At 41.1% G+C, this 19,151-nt stretch overlaps 1 protein-coding gene across 1 annotated transcript in view; it reads left to right on the forward strand.

Moving 5' to 3' along the window:
* The window catches only part of CRYL1 (crystallin lambda 1), a gene marked incomplete at its 5' end in the record, with an annotated part of 45,150 nt that extends 26,431 nt beyond the window's left edge, over positions 1 to 18,719 (forward strand). Inside the window, 3 exons of the mRNA XM_026035027.1 lie at positions 5,025 to 5,130; positions 15,678 to 15,784; positions 17,079 to 18,719. Coding sequence (XP_025890812.1) covers positions 5,025 to 5,130; positions 15,678 to 15,784; positions 17,079 to 17,192 — 327 coding nt within the window. The remainder of the gene's footprint in view (positions 1 to 5,024; positions 5,131 to 15,677; positions 15,785 to 17,078) is intronic.
* Positions 18,720 to 19,151: the final 432 nt, after the last annotated feature.

Genomic DNA, 19,151 nt, shown 5'->3' on the forward strand with positions numbered 1-19,151 from the left:
AGGTGAAGCTGAAGTTCTTGTAGTTTTTTTATTCAGGTTTTTAATTCCTCCATTTCTGTTAAATTGTTGTAATGTTGATTATGATGAGAGTAGGAGACTTACAGCAAGATACTGAGCCTGAAGATCCATATACCTGATACTGATAGTCTTCATGACACTAAATTTAGTTATTATGCTTATCCTCTTCATTTGCCTAGAAAGCACCCTGCACCCTACTTATATGATTGCTTTGGCAGTAAATCCCTTTTGCAGAATCTTAACAGTACAAGAACATCTCTTAGTAGCACAGTATTAGTTTGCAAAAGAGAATTAATAAATAGCTGGAGATAAATAAATTCTGAAGATCCCCTATAAAGTTTCAGTTGACTCTATTCAGAAGGTAACAACCAAACCATTTCAGTGCTGCCCTAGATGAAAAGTTTCAAACCTTATTTTGAACATCTCTGACTATCCTGTTACTGTTGATAGCTGTCTGGACGTTTAGCTGGGGGAAATATTTTTCTAAGTATTGTGGGAAATTTTTGCAAGAAGGTCATGAAATACAGCAGTGGAAGTAGGCGAGGAAAATACAGCAGTTCTTCAGCCCTGATCTCACTTAGGAGATTCACTGCTTTTGTGAACCTGCTGAAAGTATTTTGTGTGTTGTATCTTCAGTATTTGTCTTAAGATTCAGTGTTTTCTTCTGCTTTYGATGCCATTTTAGTATATCTTTAAAACTAGATTTTCTTGTGGATTGTAGAGATTGTGAAAGATCAGAAGAACTGGCAGCTCTACCATTAAGGATGTGGGTTTTTTTGGTTAAACTTTTGGAAAATAAGGAGTCATGACTTGGTTATGTGTCCATTTTTGTTCATTTTCACAGCAATTATTTATGAATTGCTGAAGCAATTGGCTTCCATCCCTAGCCTATGCACCCCTCCCTTTTCAGGTGACCAGCCTGGCAGTCCATAAAATTGGCAAGGCTTTTGCTTCCAAAATCATTATTGTTATTGTACGTAATGATAATATTTGTATTATAGTGTTATCCGGGGAACCCCTACTAAAGGTGAAAGATAAGGTAGGAGTTTAGCAATCTAGTTAGGAAGGGTRTTCTGTTCAGGAGAGATGTCATTAAAGGAAGTTCAAAGAGGCGGGGAGAAAAACTGTGTTGATATCAAGTGTTTGTTACAGGATGAGGTGAGTGAGGATGTCATGGAGGAGGGTAATACAGGTCAGGAAGGTAAGGAGGTGGGAAGTGAGGAGGTGTGGGACAGGTTTCTTGAACATGATGAAATGGAAAGAAACGGAGTTCGTTGAGGGATCTAGGAGAAAAGTCATTTGCTCAAAATGACAGGACAGCAAAAGATCTCATCAGGGTGTGTGTTGAAGGGACTTGATCCAAATGATAGGGAAGGGCATAACAAATGCTGCTAAGAGATGATTAGCAGTGAACAGAGGGGAAAAAGAAGTTTTGATCTTGCAGATAGATGTTATAGAGGATAAAGTGGCAGATTTGGAGGCAGGAATTGTGTGGTCCAGGAGGGAAGTAGAATCCAGACTAATTCYGTGCATGGGCTGGAGTGAGTCTGAGAATATGATGAGCTGGCAATGCCAGAAAGAAATTGTTTTTTTGGCCATGTCACGTTTAACATGATTACAAGGCACTGTCAGCAACAGAAGAGGAGATGTGAGTGTGACTCACAGACGTGCAGATTGTTCATTAAAACCAAGCAAGTTGGTCAGGTCTTAAAGGTGGAGACTGCAGAACCTCCATGGGCTTTGCGAAGGAGAAGAGGCCCCTGCACATGAGAGTCACTGACAAAAAACAGAGGAGACCTTGGGTTGTGGCCCCAGAGGAGATGAAAATCTCTAAGGAGATATCACAAGCAGCCTGGAAGATCCCAGTCTAACCTAAGTCTTGCACTTTGGCCATCGAAATCAGTGGGGATTTTGGTGCAAATTGTTTTAAATTTCCCATAGCTATAAAAGTCTGCTTCCAGTGAGCAAGGTTTTGACCCTGACCATTTGCTCWTCTCTGTGAAAAGTGCTTGAAGGAAGGCTTATAAGAATGGCCATGCAGAATGAAAAGATTGAAAACTCCTCTTGGAGGGGTTCTGTTTCATGCTAGACTTAATGAAATGATGGGAAGTTTCTTTTTTTTATTCCTTAGCATAAATGCAAATCCTTACGGAAGACTCCTTGCTAACATCACACATTCTCTGAAGCCTTCCACCACCATATTCCTTAATTACCATTCCTTAATATAAGTGGGAGTAAAGCTGTTCCCTAAGGGAAGACCATTAAAGTTGTTCCTAATTTATGTTTTTTTTTTTTTTTTTTTTTTTAAGTTCTGGAGATATAAAGTAACAGACTTTTGTTTAGGAGAGTCTGTATGACAAGGAGAAATTGGGCCCACATTTGTAGAACAATATGAGACCTCAACTGAAGAGGGCTGTCGTGATCTTTCTTTCTGTTGGCACTAATTTTTGTCTTTTAGCAGCTGGAGCCATAAAATTAGTGCTGTAGCCAAAGGRCCAAGAGCAAAGCACTCAGCCTGTGATACTCGAGGCAGCTGATCTTCAAATGCTAGCATTGAAATTGAGGATTACAGTGTCAAAAGAAATAAATCATTTATTTGAAAAATTAATTTGCTGTGTTTAAGTGTTTATAAAGTCTTCTCTGAGTCTATTAAATCTTTACTGTTATGTTTACAACTTTTATGTACTGATGTGGTTCAAATGCTTGTCTAGAACATGGTTCTTAGCGTGAAATTTTGCCCACAAATCCATGTGAGTCAGAAAAAAAGGCAAAAAATCACTCATGGAGCGTGGCTTTATCACCATAATCCAGTGCCCCAATGAAGCTCTTCCYACAGAAGAGGACTCTTGTTGACTCAGTTTGTGTTGTTCAGATAAGTTGCATGGCCTTGTCAAGGGAAAAAACTCTTTAATGGAACATATGGAGCTTGTCTTAGCCCTGATGGCACCAGTTCTGTAATCTGAGCACAGTCTGGGGCTTCTTTTTTGCTTCCTGCCCTTACGCAGACCTTTCGCTCTGCGTTTACACAAGTCACTTGACTGTTCCCCTGCCTTACTTCTAAGTTTCAGAAAACAGGACTTCCTTATCCCTGCTGCCTTATGTCTAACTGAACTGTTACCAGAACTGTGTTTTCCAAATATGTTGGCTACATCTTAGTATCATCGCGCCCTTTCAAGACAGAGTTCAGAAAACACCTGCAAAAGTGATTCAGCCAGACTTATTTTTGATTGATTGACRCCTACCAGCAGATTAAGGTTTGGGACTGAGTCTTTTAAAAGGCTCTGTTTAAGGCTGTGATGGTGAAGTGTGGTTTCTGTGACCAGCTGTAGAGGTTGTGTTGGTYCTTCACTTACGATTTTCTTTTGAAGTACATTTTGGAGTTTGTGTGGTTGAGAAACACAAGGAGGCAACATGGGTGGGATTCAGCTCGGTTAAATTGAGATTTTTACAGAGTGAACGTAGACATTCAAGCTCCACATTCTAATCATTCATCTAGTGAGAAGAATTAAGGTCTTTTAGGACAAAACCCTTCTGACCTGTGCTTACTTTAGGATGCCCGTTGTCTTTTCCTTTGTARTGATAATAGAGACCAAATATCTAGGTTAACATGTTGGTGATAAGGAATATTCTATGCTGGTTGCCCATAACTTTGGTAGATAACTGAGTTATGAAGGGAACRTGTCAGACTGGATCCTAATAGAGGGAAATCTGTGAAAGAAAAAGTCCTCTCTTTGGCCAAGCAGATGAGTATGTCTGCTCAGAGGGCATTTGTGGAGAAGAAGACACTGAGAAGGCAGTAAGGGGAGGGTTTTTGTCTYGGCATGGGATAAGAAGACAAGTAGAAGCTGTCTCTGTAACCATCTTAAGAAACAGAAGAAAATATTGTTATGTCCCTCGGGATAAAGAGGACAACTTCGTGAAACAAAATTTTGTGATAGAAGTGGTTAGAACAAGTATTATTTTGTATCTCTCAAATAGGTGGAAAATCAGCATCGTAGATTAAAGATTCTTCTTCTCAAGTAGAGCTGCACATTAATGAACTGTAACTCTTTCTTGCAAGTCTTCTCATTCTTGCCCAAATGTGAACTTGTTGGAGGTGTTGGCCTTCTCGTCATTGCTGCCTTGTAGGCGTAACGGGAGCGCTCAGCTCTGACAAGAAAAAGTCTTCATTTTGCATATTCCATACCCTGCCAGTTCTGAGATTTGAGGCTAGCGATGAACTCAAGAACCTGGGCAGGTTGAGGCTGGGTAGGTTGAATGTTTAATGAGTTATTTGCTACGGAGTGCTGGCCCTGTGTGCTAGGTCGGCCTTTTTGGGGTCAACTTCTGCAGGTGGTAGGTGCTTCTGGGGCAATCCAGGCCTCTTGGGCTGCCCTCCTGTCAGAATAATGGTTCTGTGCTGGAATCAAGAACTAGGAGACTATGAAGGGAGTCAGAACTTAAATATTTAAGAGTGCTGGTACAGTACTTGCGTTTTCCTCAAGCTGTTTTGTTCGTGTGTTATTAAGACTGCCACGTTAACTCTGTCTTCTTGATTCTCAGTTTCTAAGGAAAAAAAATGTATATTGATAAATCAATTTAATTCTAGTAACACGAATTATTATAACTGATAAGTATCAGGCCAACTAGCAGGTACAGCTAGTATAGATTAAATGCAAACTAAATTGGCATCTACCCTAAAATATACATAYAAAATATTGTCAAAGTATAATTGAGCTCTAAAGCACAGCATTCCTATGRATGTATTAAAAAAAAGATATGCCAATTAGTTTACATTAGTGGTGGTGATCTGCTATTTTTTGGTGGTTTATGCACTAAACCATCGCAAAGCTGAGATAATAGGTGCACATTTCTGGCAAACAGTTATGTTCTTGTTTGCAAACTAATTATTTCTAGCTTTAGTTTTTATTGCCTCTTAAATTTAACTGAAATTATAGGAGAAGTCAAGCAGTTTTGCATTAAAACTTAGCATTGACAAGTTTTCCTATTCTACTTTTACTACTTAGGAAGGAGTAGTATCTCCTACTGATCTAGACCTTGTGATGTCTGATGGATTGGGAATGAGATACGCATTTATTGGACCTCTGGAAACCATGCATCTTAATGCAGAAGGTAGGTAGTTGAAGGTGAATTAAATACGAAGGGAAGGTTAATTTTGCATGAAAAATTGGAAATGTACAACAGAACAGTTTTGGATTGCTGTAGCTATGACATTTTTCCGTACTTTATTGTAAAGAGGAGAAAAGGCCAATTATCTAGAACTTGGAAAATGGAAGGATCAGTGGATGAAAGAGATTGGATATAACTGTCTTTTTATAAGTGATCAGATTAGAGTTGAGATCTTAATACTAGCCATGTACTCCAGACTTCCAAGATTTCCCTCCCATTTCCCATTGCAAACATTGCTGTACACAKAGTTTGGGACTAACTGATGATCAGGTAAAGAAAAACAAGTTCATATGACAATCCAGTGTGAACAGAAGGTCATTTTCTCTAGGTGAAGTGCCTTTTCGCAGAAGTTGGAGGTAAGGCACAGTGTGGATGTGGCTGGAGYTTCCTTGCATGGAGATGCTTTAGATGCTGGGTACAGTGAGATCACTTCTGTGCAAAACACTTTGCCTACAAAGATGAATTAATTCAAGTAAACAAACAATAAAATATCATCCATCTTGTACTGTAATCAAGACGTATTTTAGATGTTTTARGGAATTGTATGTATTAAACCCAACTAAAAGTTGCATAAAAGCAAATCAGAAGTTCAGGTGAAGGCTACAAAGGTTTAAGCAATATGTTTAACAGAACATGAAAACTTCTCAAGAAGTGAACATCTATCAGGTGCATTTTTAGCTCTTTTTATTGTGGGGTCTTTCTTTATTCTTTTCGTATGTATGCTCCCTGAAATGATGAGCCCTTGGTCTTTTAGGCACTGCAGTGATATATAATAATAGAGTAATAAAATAACAAGACATCAAGGTAATAAAACATCAGTCCACAGTTACCTGTCATCATAAAACATCAAGGCGCAGTGTTACCTATCCCTGTTTTTTGGCTAGTCACCTGGCAGAAGTTTATCTTATGTCTCTTAAGGCTGACTGGTCATTTTTGGCATGAATGTGGGATCATGGATCCTCTACCTGGGTCTTTTAGCTTGTCAGTTGAATTGCATACCAACAAATTAAATGTCAGAAAGTGTTTGCCATTGTGCTTTGCTAGGGAAACACCAGCCATCCTCTATGCAGGGGYATCTTCCTAAGGTTTCCTCTTCTGATCTATTGATATGTTAGAGTTTTCTGGTCTTCCCTAGTGATTTTTGACTTGCTCAATATAAAGCACATACATTCTTTAGATAGAATGAAAAGATGCATGAAGCCCAAGCCTTCAGCGCAACAATCCCCCCGGAGCCTTGCGGGCTTGGATTGTCGAATCCTGCTCCTGTTGCTCCACTAACCTGCTGCTCTCTGCAGGAACTTTCCAGAAACAGGTTCTCCCCATGCAGGATGTAGGAGGTTTGGGAGCTACACCTTGATGCACAGTGTCCAAGAGGCATTTGCTTGTGTTATGTGCAGCTCTGAAGTAACCTTTTCCTGTAAGAGTTAATGGCTAATGGGGTTGTATATCACTGAGCACTTTGTGGATGTGCTGGGACCTGGACTTGTAAATAAGAATAGAGAGTGGACACAGCTGGGAAGAAAGGATGGATGCTAATTTGAAGAGGTGGTGTGGAATGGYAAAGGGATTGTGAAAGCTGGTTGGATTCCTCATTTGGGTAAGCAGATATATAAAGAGAATTGGGGGAATGTTTAGCTTCATATTCCTAATCCGATGCAATTTRTTTCTTAAAAGGTGATACCCCAGCATATTTCTAAAGCTTTAGAGATTCTAAGGCCCATGCATCTTCATCTAGCTCATCTAGTCTGACTTTCTCATTTAGTTAAAATAATTTGGGTGTCTGGGTTTCTAAATTGGTTTATGTTTTGTAATTAACAGCTATTTCAGTCTCCAGGTGATTAGTAACCCTTTAGGCAAACATCTGGTTCCAGGGAAGCTGTTTAAGTGTCCAGTGAGAAGATAATCTCTCCAATCTGAATTGAAAATAGGAAAGGGGAGGTGAYGGTGTCTCGGCTTGAGCATTATATCATGGTGAGCCTGCTGTTCTGTTCAGAGCAGTGTGCTGAGCTGCCTCTGCTACAGCTTAACAGCARGAACAAAATGCTTRTTGATGCCTAAAGGTTGCAAATCARTTTCAGAGAACAAGTCAAAGGTGCAAAGGGTAGGACTGACATGAAATATCACAGAAATACCATGTTCCATTCACTTCCGAGAGGACTGAAGAAAGCAGCTCATGGCACTTGTAGAACTGCAGTTCTRGAAGACCCAGACTATGGAACTGATGCCAGATATGAAATTAATCTACATATTAATTCAGTGTAGTTCCTTGATCCATAGGATCCTGCTCATAGCAGTCCTGCATAAGTTTTGTGCATCATTACGCAGATACAGAGACAGAGAGAATAAAGCTTTTTTTTTTCTTTTTTTCTTTCTTTTTTTTCTTTTTTTTTCTTTTTTTTTTCTTTTTTGGTGGTGCCACTGGCTTAGGGTAGTAGAAGGAATTCATGTAACCAAAGTTTAAGTGAATTCATATGGGCATTAATGTAGAATAGCAAATGTCCTGTGAATTCACACCCTAACTACGTGCATGCATCTGTGCCAAGACACACCCTTGATAAGGACRAGATTACATTTAGAAAGTTTTCCTCATAGCTGTAATGTCTAGAAATATAATTTCCCTATCAGCAAACCAAAGAGGCTGGGATTTTTTTCCTTTGAACATATCCTAAACATGACAAATTCCTCCCTGGTGTTCCTGAAATAYGGCCCTTTTTTCCTGTTCTAGTCCCTACTCACCTGCAGTCTTACTGAGTGCAACATCTTCGTTTTTACCTGCTAAAAACAACCCCACCCCGGTCTTTTTGAGCCATTGATGCTGTTACATCAGTGGCTTGACCATCTTATCTGCTCTTTTGACAAGTCATTACAGTGTCTTCTGATTATGCTGCTCATCAGGTTGCAACTTGTCAAGTTAATACTCCATATTATGAGGCACCTTCTGTCCTCCGTGTGTTGCCCATCCTTGCCAATAAAACTTGCCTCTCTGACACGTTTTTTTTTCTCTCGCAGATATCTCGGTGCCTTCCTTGTGTGCAGGGTTGTTGTCAGACTGGTTTGCCAAGTTCTCTTGCTCCCATCCTGCAGCCCTTGTGCTTGTTGGCACTGACAACATAGCAAACAAGAAACCAACGTATCTGGAGATGATTACATAATGTAATACATGACCACAACACCATTTGTCTGGTCAGGTTTTCCCTCCTTTACCATGCTCCTCCCGTCACCTTTATGTTTATGACCCTCCCTTGTGCTTCTGTGATTCTGAAAGCAGTAAGGGATTTTAGGCACACTCCTAAGCCAAATGTCTGTCCCGAATTACTTCTCCTTTCCTTTATCAATGCCCTGTTTCACTTGATGGTGCAGCTAGAGACATTTCACTGATACTTGGGTTTGCTCCGCACCCGTGCAAGTCTTTCAGGTAAGGCCCTGCAAGCTAGAAGCATGGTTATGTGAACAAATTCTTGTGGGACAGGCTGAGATGCAGGTTTACAATTCATTAGCTGTCTTGAAAACTGCCTGGGCTCTTACTCAAGCTAAGTGTGCAGTAGTTTATTTCTCCTTCAGTGGCAGCATAAGAAAGCCTTGCATTTCCTATTGGGCCAGATGCACATGGATAGCAAAAGTTTTAAATAATACCCTTTTCTGGCTTGTGATAACTTGTTCTTGTAGCTATAGTGCACCAGCCAGAAGCACTGGGAGGCATTCTGACAGTCAGGGAAGTTAGCGTGTTTCCCTTTTAATCCCCATAATCCCATGTCTACTGCTCCATTCATATTCTTTGGTATTCATTGCTCCTCCTCCTCTCTCCGCCTTTGATGTAAACACATGTGATGGAGGAAACGTTTAGGGAACTCCTGCCAGTCCTGGAGACTTTTCTTTCCTGTGGTTGTGGTTCTCACGAGCTTACTGCCACTGTCCCCTTCTCTGTCTTCCCCCTGCAACATGGATGAGACAAATGTGCAAGGAAGAAGGAGGCTTAGAGGGCAGCAGAAGGCCATATGGACAGGAGGAAACTTCTCATCATCCAGGTGCTGGCAATTGTRTCCCATCTTTCTCTACTGCAGCCCCATTTTTTTTTCTCCTGGTTTCTTTAGTTGCCCTGTTTGTCTTTAGCACTTTACAGATGCCAATTCTTCCAGCTAAGGTTGCTGCCTGAGCTGTTAATTATTGCTAATTACTGTCTTGTTTGCTTTTCATCTTCTTGCTCCAGTGCTCCAGGCAAGTGCCGATCATCTACCATTGCTCTAATCCTGACCTTTGAACTAAGAATCTCAGGGGTCTACAGACTTGGAGTCAAATATTTGCCTATTTTGAGTCTACAACTGAAAAGCAAGGTGACTTTTCTATCMGCATTCCCTGTTGCTTCAGTGCTGCCTTGAAGCTGGCAGAATAGGGTTAATCTTGAATAATTAAACTAAGTTAAACATTACCGTACTGTCCCTGCTTAGACTTCACACTGGAGGAATCTATTTTGAATTAGCTATTTTGAAGTCAATCTTTTCATCTCTAAGTGGGACCATGTGTATATTCTAGTTACATCCTTCACTTAAGACTTGGAAGTATTTTGAATGCAATGTCCAGCCCCTGTTTGCTATRCAAGGTGGGGATTGCATGTTGCCATTTCAGCCCCAGTGTTGGGGTGAATTATACTGCCCCTCTCCAGCCACATAACATTTTATTTTTTTGACTTTTCCTGTTTTGATGACTTTGCAGAAAGTTTCTTTCTATTCACACATTATGTGCAAGGACTGAATTGCATCACCCAAGCCGCACCGGCACGTTTCTCTTTCCTTGGTGAGATACATTACCCAGAAACTGCTCTGTGACTCACACAAGGGTTAGGAGAGCTGAGGGGGCAGTTTATGTTCCAGGACTAGCTGTGAGGGCCGTCTTAAGCTGAGGAGTTCAGAGTCACCAGGCAAATGGGCCAGCTAAGCTCAAACGTTCAGGCTCCTGCCAAATGCTGCCGTGAGTCTCTTTCAGAGTGAGGCTCCTGATTTCYAGCACATAGACTTCTCCACTACCTTCTTCTGACTATCTGACCAGAACCAAGACCACATAAATCCATGGTATTATCCAAGAAGCTCGCCAGGAGGTTGAGGTTCACCTTGGCTTTTGGAATGTGAATCCAAACTATTCAGCACTGGTCTTGGTGTCAGCTGCGTCACAGATTAGTGTGATAACTGACACTGATCTATTTATCACTCCTATCACTGATTGCTCATGTAGATTTACTTGAACTGCAATATTGGTTTGAATTGCCCCTTCTGTTTTTGCAATTGCTCATCTGGCAGCAGCTGCTGATGGCAGCAACTTTGCTTTGAGTTAGCAAAGTGTGCCCAGAGCCACATAGCTCAGCACTGCTGTCCATCAGTCATTTCTACCTGAGAGCTGCTGCATTACTGAGCTGGGAGCTTTCCATGGTATGGTGTGATGTGGGGATAAACATTTTGCTCAGAGTCCTCACCATTGGAAGAAGCTCCACTTGGCAAGGTAAATTATAAATGCCATGTGGTTGGTGCATGAGTTCTTATCCAGAACTACCCCAAGGTCCCTTCTGTGCATAAGCTCAGATCTTTGAATCTTTGGGTGYGAGGGTCTGTGAGCCCAACCGTTACCCGTAAAGCACTTGACACTATTGACAGGATATGGTAAGTGTCTGCTGGTAACCAGTGATCCTTTCCATAGGTTTTTATGGAGAGATATGGTCCCTCATTCGACCAGTGAAGATGTGGAACCATGGCATGGCCTATTCAGAGTCCCACAATAATCCTTTCCTTCTTGAATATCACTTCCCGTCAGTGATGTTTTGGAGCTCACTAGGCAATCTGAAGGTGTCTGGCTGTATGCCAGTCAAGAATATTGAACAAAACACTAAGTTTCCCTATAGTTAGAGCACCACTATATGTGCTGTATGAACACTGTATGAGTATCTGACCTCACTTTTTTATTGGAGAAGGCCAGGAAATGCTAGAGTGTGTTCTAGAGACAGATGTAGTAAGTGGATAGATAAGGCAGGGAAACAGGCTGACTTAACTGCTGATTGACATGCTCTGGGCCACACACAGGCTTAAGCTACTTAACCAAGCAGATGCTTTTCACAGAGCCTCCTTCCTTTGGACGCTGGACTCCATTTTTGAAAAGGGTTCAATACCCTCAAACATTTTTCCAAGTTGTTGTCCAAGCAATAGACATATTCTCCCATTATGTTGCTTCAACCGTTTATCTGAGATGGTCATCATGACTTCAGAGTGCTAATCTCTCACAGTCAGTGAGAGTAAGTATCTGCTCTCTGGAGCAGATCTACTCACTCCAGTGAGTATCTGATCTCTTCCACATTTGATCCAGAAGCAAAGGTGTCCTCCATGCTCTTCCTAAGCTCGGGGCCCTTTTCAATGCCTGCACTTGAGCAGTTTCAGGCTGTGAGGCATGCTGARCAGCATAAGTGTTGTAGTTTATGACTCATGGTTGACACTACTCAGAGGTTTCTGTTCTTTTCTCCACCTTCAACCTCAACTATGTAGGGTTTAACGGGTGTGACTTCCAGTGTATTGATATCCCAGTATTGCATTCCAGGGAACTGTTCTACCACCTGTTCAGGAAAAGGACAACTTAATGACTCCTGACCTAGGGTACATTCTTTAATGTGGTAGGAAGGCTGCCTCACTTGTGTTTCTTGCCTTTTGTGGCCACAGGCAGTTCATGCTTCTCRATCTGTTATGTGATATCTTTACCCTTCCAGAAGGACTTGGGTATAGTCACCTCTTGCCTAAGTCTTCTATTGCTTTGTCTTTATCATTGCTTTGGGAGGAGAAAGGAGAAAGAAGGGTGCAAATGGTTCCATCTCTAACTGTTCCATTATGTAGTAGCTAATAGCATGAAAAAGTCCAATAGATTTATGTGTCTGGCTGAATGGCAAAGTTTTTTGCTTGGTGCATTTATCTTTTCAGTTCTTCTCTAGTGTCTCAATACTAATTATTTTGGGATTCCTAATAGAGYTGAGGGAAAGTGGATTTTCTCTTAACAAGTTCTATCTGGCTACCATTTTACTTACCTGTAGTTCGGCTGATACCCAGATTTGGTGACTTTGTGTATTTTAAGGACTTGATCAAAACATATTCTCCAGTCAAGGACTTTATTCCTTAAAGGGATTTGAACCTTTGGTTACAGATTCTAATAGGTTGTTTGTTTAAACTTCCAGCTTCCCTGTTCCCTTTCTTGACTCTCCATTGAAAGTAGTTCTGCTGATGACCACTTGTCTTTGCTAGGAAAATGAYGAAAATTTTGACTGTTAAATTGACTGTTATCTTCCTCATGCTGTCTTTTTTTCAGGCTGGAGTGTCATAGTTCCATTTCAGCAGGAGAAGACATTCTGATTTCCCCCAGTGCTCACACTGCCTCCGTGCCTCACAGGTTTGATGTCAGGAGGCTGTTGACTGTCTTTGCAGATCCTGACCCTTTCAGAAGTGTCTGAGGGTGTTTCTTTCCACTGCTGAAAAACAGCTGCGCTGTGCTGCCAGAGCAAAGCATGGGTTATATGCCTGGACCTGCTACGGWATTGATAGATCAGAGCCACCTGAAAATCTCTGAGCACAATCTTCTGGCAACCAGATGATTCTGGTGGCAGCATTGGGGAAAATCTCAATCCAGACATTTGCTACACAGCTACTTGGAGTTCAATTCATGGTTTTACCGAAAGAAAGTAGTGCATTTTTGAAGCTCTAAGATCTCTTGCTATAATAGAAGTGTTCATTGGCCACAGCTTACGTGAAAGGGTCATCTGGCAGCCATTGAGGGAGACACAGCTTAGACACTTGTGGTTAGTGTACATAAGGATTAGTTCAATGAMAGATTTTAACGGGAAATCTTGGACATACAATCTCCATGTGCTTTCATCTTCAGCCAGCTTTTCATGTGTTCCTCCGAGAGAGATATGGTCTTGTAGTTGAAATATCTAATAATAATAATAATTCAGCTGAAATAGAATCATAGAATATTTCAAAATTTTAAGTGGCTCAGGAGGTCTTTGGCCCAACCTGCTGCTCACAACAGAGTCACCTGTGAGGTCAGACCAGGTTGCCAGGGTTTAATCCAGCTAGGTCTTGAAAACCTCCAAAAATAGAGACTGCACAACCTCTCTGGCAACTACTGCCTCTGCCTGACTATCCTCATGGGGAAAAGTTTCTCTTTGTATCTAGGGTGACCCTTTCCTATTTCAGCATTTACCAGTGTTGCCTCACTGTGTCTTCTGGATAACCTCGTAGGCACTGGCAGGTTGCTCTTCTGGGACCCTGAAGCCATCTCTGCTCCAGGTCAAGTGCTTTCAGGTCAAGTGTTTCAGCCCTTGGCCTTCTCAGTAGCTCTACGTTGAACTTGATTCAGTTTATTAATCTCTTCCCTTTTTTTTTTTTTTTTTTTTNTTTTTTTTTTTTTTTTTTTTTTTTTTTTTTTTGTACAGGGAGCCCAAAACTGGGCCAAGTATTATAGGTGCAGTTTAATGACTCAGTAAAGAGGGATAATCACTTCCCTTGATCTACTGGCTCTGTTCCTGTTAATATAAGAGAGGATGATGTTGGCCCTGTTTTGCTGACTGAGCAAATTGCTGGCTCACGTTCAGCTTGCTGTCCACCAAAAACCTGAGTTTAGGGGATCCTTTCACTGCAAGTTCTTGCTTCCCAGCTGCAGGACTTTCCATTTGTCCCTGTTAAATTTCATAAGGTTCCTATTGCCCCTTCCCCTAGCTGTCTAAGTCCTTCTGGATGTCTCAGACCTTCTTGCCCTAGGGGTACCACCTAGTTGTCTCCCCTAATTTGGTATCTCACAGACTTTCTGAGCAAGCCATGTTGAACCGGTTTCAGAAGAGATGCCTGCAGTATTCCATTTTTATTGGCCTGCAGGTAATAAATGTCCCATTAATGTCCTCTGAGATTGATTGTCCAACCAGCTATTTAATTTATCTAGTTGTCCAAGCATCGGACCTAACTTTGATACAAGAATATGGTGGGAGATGTGTCAAATGCCATATTAACATCAAGATAAATGACTTCTACTGGTTTCTCCTTGTTCCCARATCCAGTAATTTTTGTCACCAATCACATTGGTCAGACACCATTTACTCTCAATAGGAACATGCTGACTGTTCCCAGTCACTTCTGTTCTTATTGTGCCCAGAACACATGATTATCCCAGGAACTCCATGATTATCCCAGACTCCATGATTATCCCAGGAACTGGAGAGAGGTTGATCAGCCTGTGGTTTCTTGGGCTGTTCTTTTGGCCCTTTTGGAGGCTGGGTGCAGCATTTGCCTTCCTCCAGTCACTTGGCAATCTCCACAATCTGCATGAAGAGCCTTGCAAGGACACCAACCATTTATCTCATATGCTACGATGCAATTTGTTTGGTTCCATGGAGTTGTAGGGGTAAAGTTCTCGCAAATAATCCCCCACTGAGTCCTCATGTACTCCGTCTTTAAGCACAGAGGCCTGAGAGATCATGTTGGTGAATACTAAGGCAAAGAAAGCAATGAATAACTGCTTTTTCCAGGCCTGCTGCCACTAAATCAGCCACTCATTTCACTCCTGGGCCAACATTTTCCTCATTCAGCCTTTTATTACTAAGGAAGCAGTAGCAGTTGTTTTTGTTGCCCTTGCTGCCTCTGGCAAGTCTCAACTGGAGTCGAGCTTTGGCTTTCCCAGCACCATCCCTACATGCCCAGGCAGTGATTTCAGATTTCTCCGTTGTAGCCTGACCCTGTTTCCACCTTCTGAATTCTGTCTTTTTGCAGTGGAGTTTAGCCAAGCCAGTCTTGGCCTCCATGGCCTTGGGCCTTGCCTCAAAAGCCATGCCACTCTTGATGTACTGAAGGTCAGTAGATAAATAATAACAGAAATGCTTCCACTTAATATGACATGTACCAAGCAGGTGGACAGGAGAGGAAGGGGAATTCTTTCTGTGCACAAACTTTCTGGTCTCAAGTTAAAAATCACAAATATACCTTATTATGTACTGCACCCCTTACTTAGTATTGCCTCCTGGTCTTTTGCATGTATGGCTTTTGYAGTGAAGATGTGCTCTAAATTTTTTTCCATGAACTTTCATGGAAAAGCTGCAGACTTTTCCTTGATGGCATTTAGTAATCCTAAGCATAAGAGCACATTTCCTGTCCCTCCAGTTGCACGTCCCTGCAGAAGGCAGGGATCCTGTCAGAAAAAAATGGCAGATGTATCGTTATATATTGAAAGGTTGCACAGGGGAAGGTAAACTCGTGTTGTGAAGGATTTTCCTACTTTTAAAGTCTTTGACTCACTGCTTAATAGTGTTTTTTAACTGATGCAACTGATGTTTGCATGGATAGGAGTGTGTGTGAACACTTAATACTGAAAGCCTTTCTTTTCGTTTATTTGTCTCTGATTTAAGGCATTGCTTAAGCACAGAGAGTGTTACTTCAAGTAGGATTTTCTTTTCATGTGTAATGTTTCCCTTCCATTCTTAGGTATTTCAAATTACTGTGAAAGGTACCGTGACGGCATGAAACTGGTTCTGAACACTTTCGGACCGGTACCGGAATATTCAGGTGAAGTGGAGCAGAAAGTCAACCAGGTAAATATACAGGGCATAAATGCAACGAGAGCCAGAACCATTGGATTTACTCCAGAGGCAGCTGTGATTGGTATTTATGATGTGAATGTGTACTTTGGGTGAAAAGATCAGTATTGAATGGGTTTATATTAGTATGTACTTTTTAAAGCTCTTTAAAATACATTAAGAGAACGTGATACAGGATGTGAGTGCATTATTATCAGCCAGAGAAATGGGCTGCTAACAGCTACAGGGTATTGACATGAAATCCCCAACTTCTACTGTCTCTTACACTTTTATCCTATATCCTTACCTCTGCCACAACCTGCACAGCTACAAGTTCCCTTTCCTACACCAAAACTCTCCTCCCCATGTTCTTTTTCTCATTCTTAYTGCGTAAGCCCCATAACCTTTTTCTTCCGGATGGGCTAGCTGGACAAGTAAGTTTATTTATGGATGATATGATATTCTATCTTTAAACAATCCATATTTTGTGCTGTTGATGAGCTGTGGTAGCTAATATAGTTGCATCTTTCTGTTTTCAAAGGTCACTTAGAAGTTATATCCCAATGATATGTTCCTTTCTTGTATCTTTCTTTCTTCCARTGCTGCTTCTGAATAGAGCCTAGGGCTCTGACTGTTGGGCTGTTTGTACATCATGCATAGATTTTTAAAGTATTTTGTTCTTTTTTTTCTGTTCTTACAAACTAAAATCCTAGTCTGTACAGCATGCAAGGACATGCTTAACATTCATCATGCAAGAAGCCCAGTAAGATTACTTGCGTGCTTAAAAACAAGACATGTTTTAAATGCAATGCTGGATTGGAACCCCATTTGTTAATTTTTTTTCTAAGCCCACAGTTAGTTTATAGTCATGATATAGGCTTTTCGAGGCATCTTTAGGAATTAGCTAAAGTATTTCCATTTCCTAACTCTGCCATTTCATAGTTATCTTTTTTTTAGGCTTCTCCAAGGAACATGTGCATGTATCAAATTGTTCCTGCTTAGCTGTTACRGAATGATTCTGTGTATGGATGCATTCACACATTAATGGGGTTTAGAACACATGTTTAGCCACATAAAAGGCCATGTCACCACCTTGTCACTTCATAAAATGTTACTGTCAAAATGGTAGGGAGTGGATGTGAGGGCCCATCCAAGAAGAGGCTGTTGCTTTGGTGTTTCTTTGAGGACCTTCATTGCTGCATTCAGGCCAACCTTCATCTGAGAAGTTTCTTCAGCAGGAAAACAATCTTGGTAAGAAACTTCCTACACAGAACAAGAGTTTAATCACTTTTAATTTTTTCTGTTTCAGGCAATGTCAGAAAAAATCCCAGTGGTTCCAAAACACCTGGATAGCAGGAGGGAATGGAGAGATGAATGTCTTGCTCGTCTTGCCAAATTGAAAATACAAATGAAATCTGACTGAGGTGCCCCTTGTCTACCAGGAAAGACCAAACGAAGAGCAAACCTTYGTAAGAAGCAGGGATTTTTGGTCAGGCAGAAGAGGTGCAGGCAATGATAAGCACAAATGTGGAGACCAATGAAACATTTGGTCCAAATTTGTCATGATGTAATTCATGAATAACTGGAAAAATTATTTAAAAGTTCAGTTAAAATTTTATCAAATTATTATATACATGTGTTATATATGTGAGCATTTAGTAGCTTTAGCTATGCTGATAATGTGCAATATTGGAACTCAATCATGTTTTAAATAAGGTGTTTTAAAATTTGTTCAGAAATTCAGAGCTTGAACACTATTTGCTTATGCAGGGATCTGATAGGCAAACATCAGCTGGAAGAAAAAAGCCCTCAGCAGCCAAACAATGTGGCAGTGGGGTTAATTTGTAACGTATTGGCCGTAGATAGGAGGAGATTGCGTTGAACAAAGAGCAGATTCACTGACCATTCTCCCAGTTAAGTGAGAGCTCTGCAGCAATAAGGGTCACTTCAACTTTGCTCTGTAACTATTTCACAATGTAGAGGAAAGAATTCCTTTCCTTCCCTATGGCACTTATGTACCTATGTGATGAGTTAAATGTGAGTGAATAGAACAGAGCAGACTTCCTTATCGCCTACCCCTGACTCTGCAAAACTCATCACAGACCTACTCAGCTTTTCAGACATGCACTTGATACCCCATGACTTAATCTCGACTTAAGTCAGATGTTTGATGCCATTGATAGGCATCGCTGTGTAACTGTGTGTCCCATTCTAGAAGTTTTCTATGACAAATAAGATGTTTTGGTGTATCAGCTTGGGAGACACCTTCCAAGCTACATGACAAGCTCCTGAGTGATCCTGGGAAGCTAATTCCCTGCTCTGTTGCCTTGTCTGTTTTGTACCTTATCTGGATCAAGGGCTGTGTCTGCAGGACTCAACTGCAAGGAATTAAACAACTGTGGCTGAAGGGTTCCTTTTAACCACCTCTTTGCTTCCCTATGCAGGGAAATGTCCAGCATTTAGACTTTACTGCTGCCCCTTTCTACATGAGGCACAACTCTGTAGAAGTACAGAGTTTCTACATGGTAATAGCGGTGTCTCTTGTTGCTGCAGTGGCATCAGGCTACAGCAGACCAAGTTTTGCTATGAGTKTACGTACTATATAACGTAGTTGAACCTTGACTTAAGCTAGAACCTTTGAGCACTGTTGTAATACAAACAATAACTTGGCAACACAACACTGCATCCCCATCACCTGAGTTAACCATACTTGAATTTGTACTAGCTGGTCAAGTATCTTCACGCACGGCACAGATTCAGAATTGTTAAACTGACTTCTTAATGTCTAGCTCAGGAATTTTAACTCTTGTTCTTGACGGAGACTGCGGGTGCATAAACAAGTTACTGCCCATTAATTAGTTACCAAGCTGTGAGCTGAGCTGCAGATAAACTGTGTGGCCTGATGTAGATGTTGGGACAAAAACATAGCATCTCCGTATGTAAAACGTGGGATAGGATGCATAGTGCAGAGGTCTACGCCTGGACAGATGGTCCTATGCCCCATTTATAGTGAGTGGAGAAAAAAAAAGTGTGTAAACTCAATTGTTTTATCCCAATCTAGACCTAAAATGGTCAGGTGAATCATCACACCCTGGAAACACCACACTATTGCCTGGAGAGGGAACAACAGTGACTGTCTGCATTGGGACATCTGAGGTTGGGGAGGTCACTGCCCACGCTTGGTGCCTTATTAAGCAGCAGCAAATTAATTACGAGGCTGATTTCTTCTTTTTAGGTATGTCTTTGTATTTTTGACAATTTGATAAAAGGTTCCGATTATTTTTAAGATGAGAACTTTTTTGTGGTGGGCATGGGACATAGTCATAACTAATTATCTTGCCTTGCTTCTCTTTATTTTGAGGTATTTTAAAATGTAATCACG

Source organism: Nothoprocta perdicaria, unplaced genomic scaffold, assembly GCF_003342845.1.
Source record: "Nothoprocta perdicaria isolate Ctin4 unplaced genomic scaffold, notPer1 scaffold_155, whole genome shotgun sequence".
Taxonomy (NCBI): domain Eukaryota; kingdom Metazoa; phylum Chordata; class Aves; order Tinamiformes; family Tinamidae; genus Nothoprocta; species Nothoprocta perdicaria.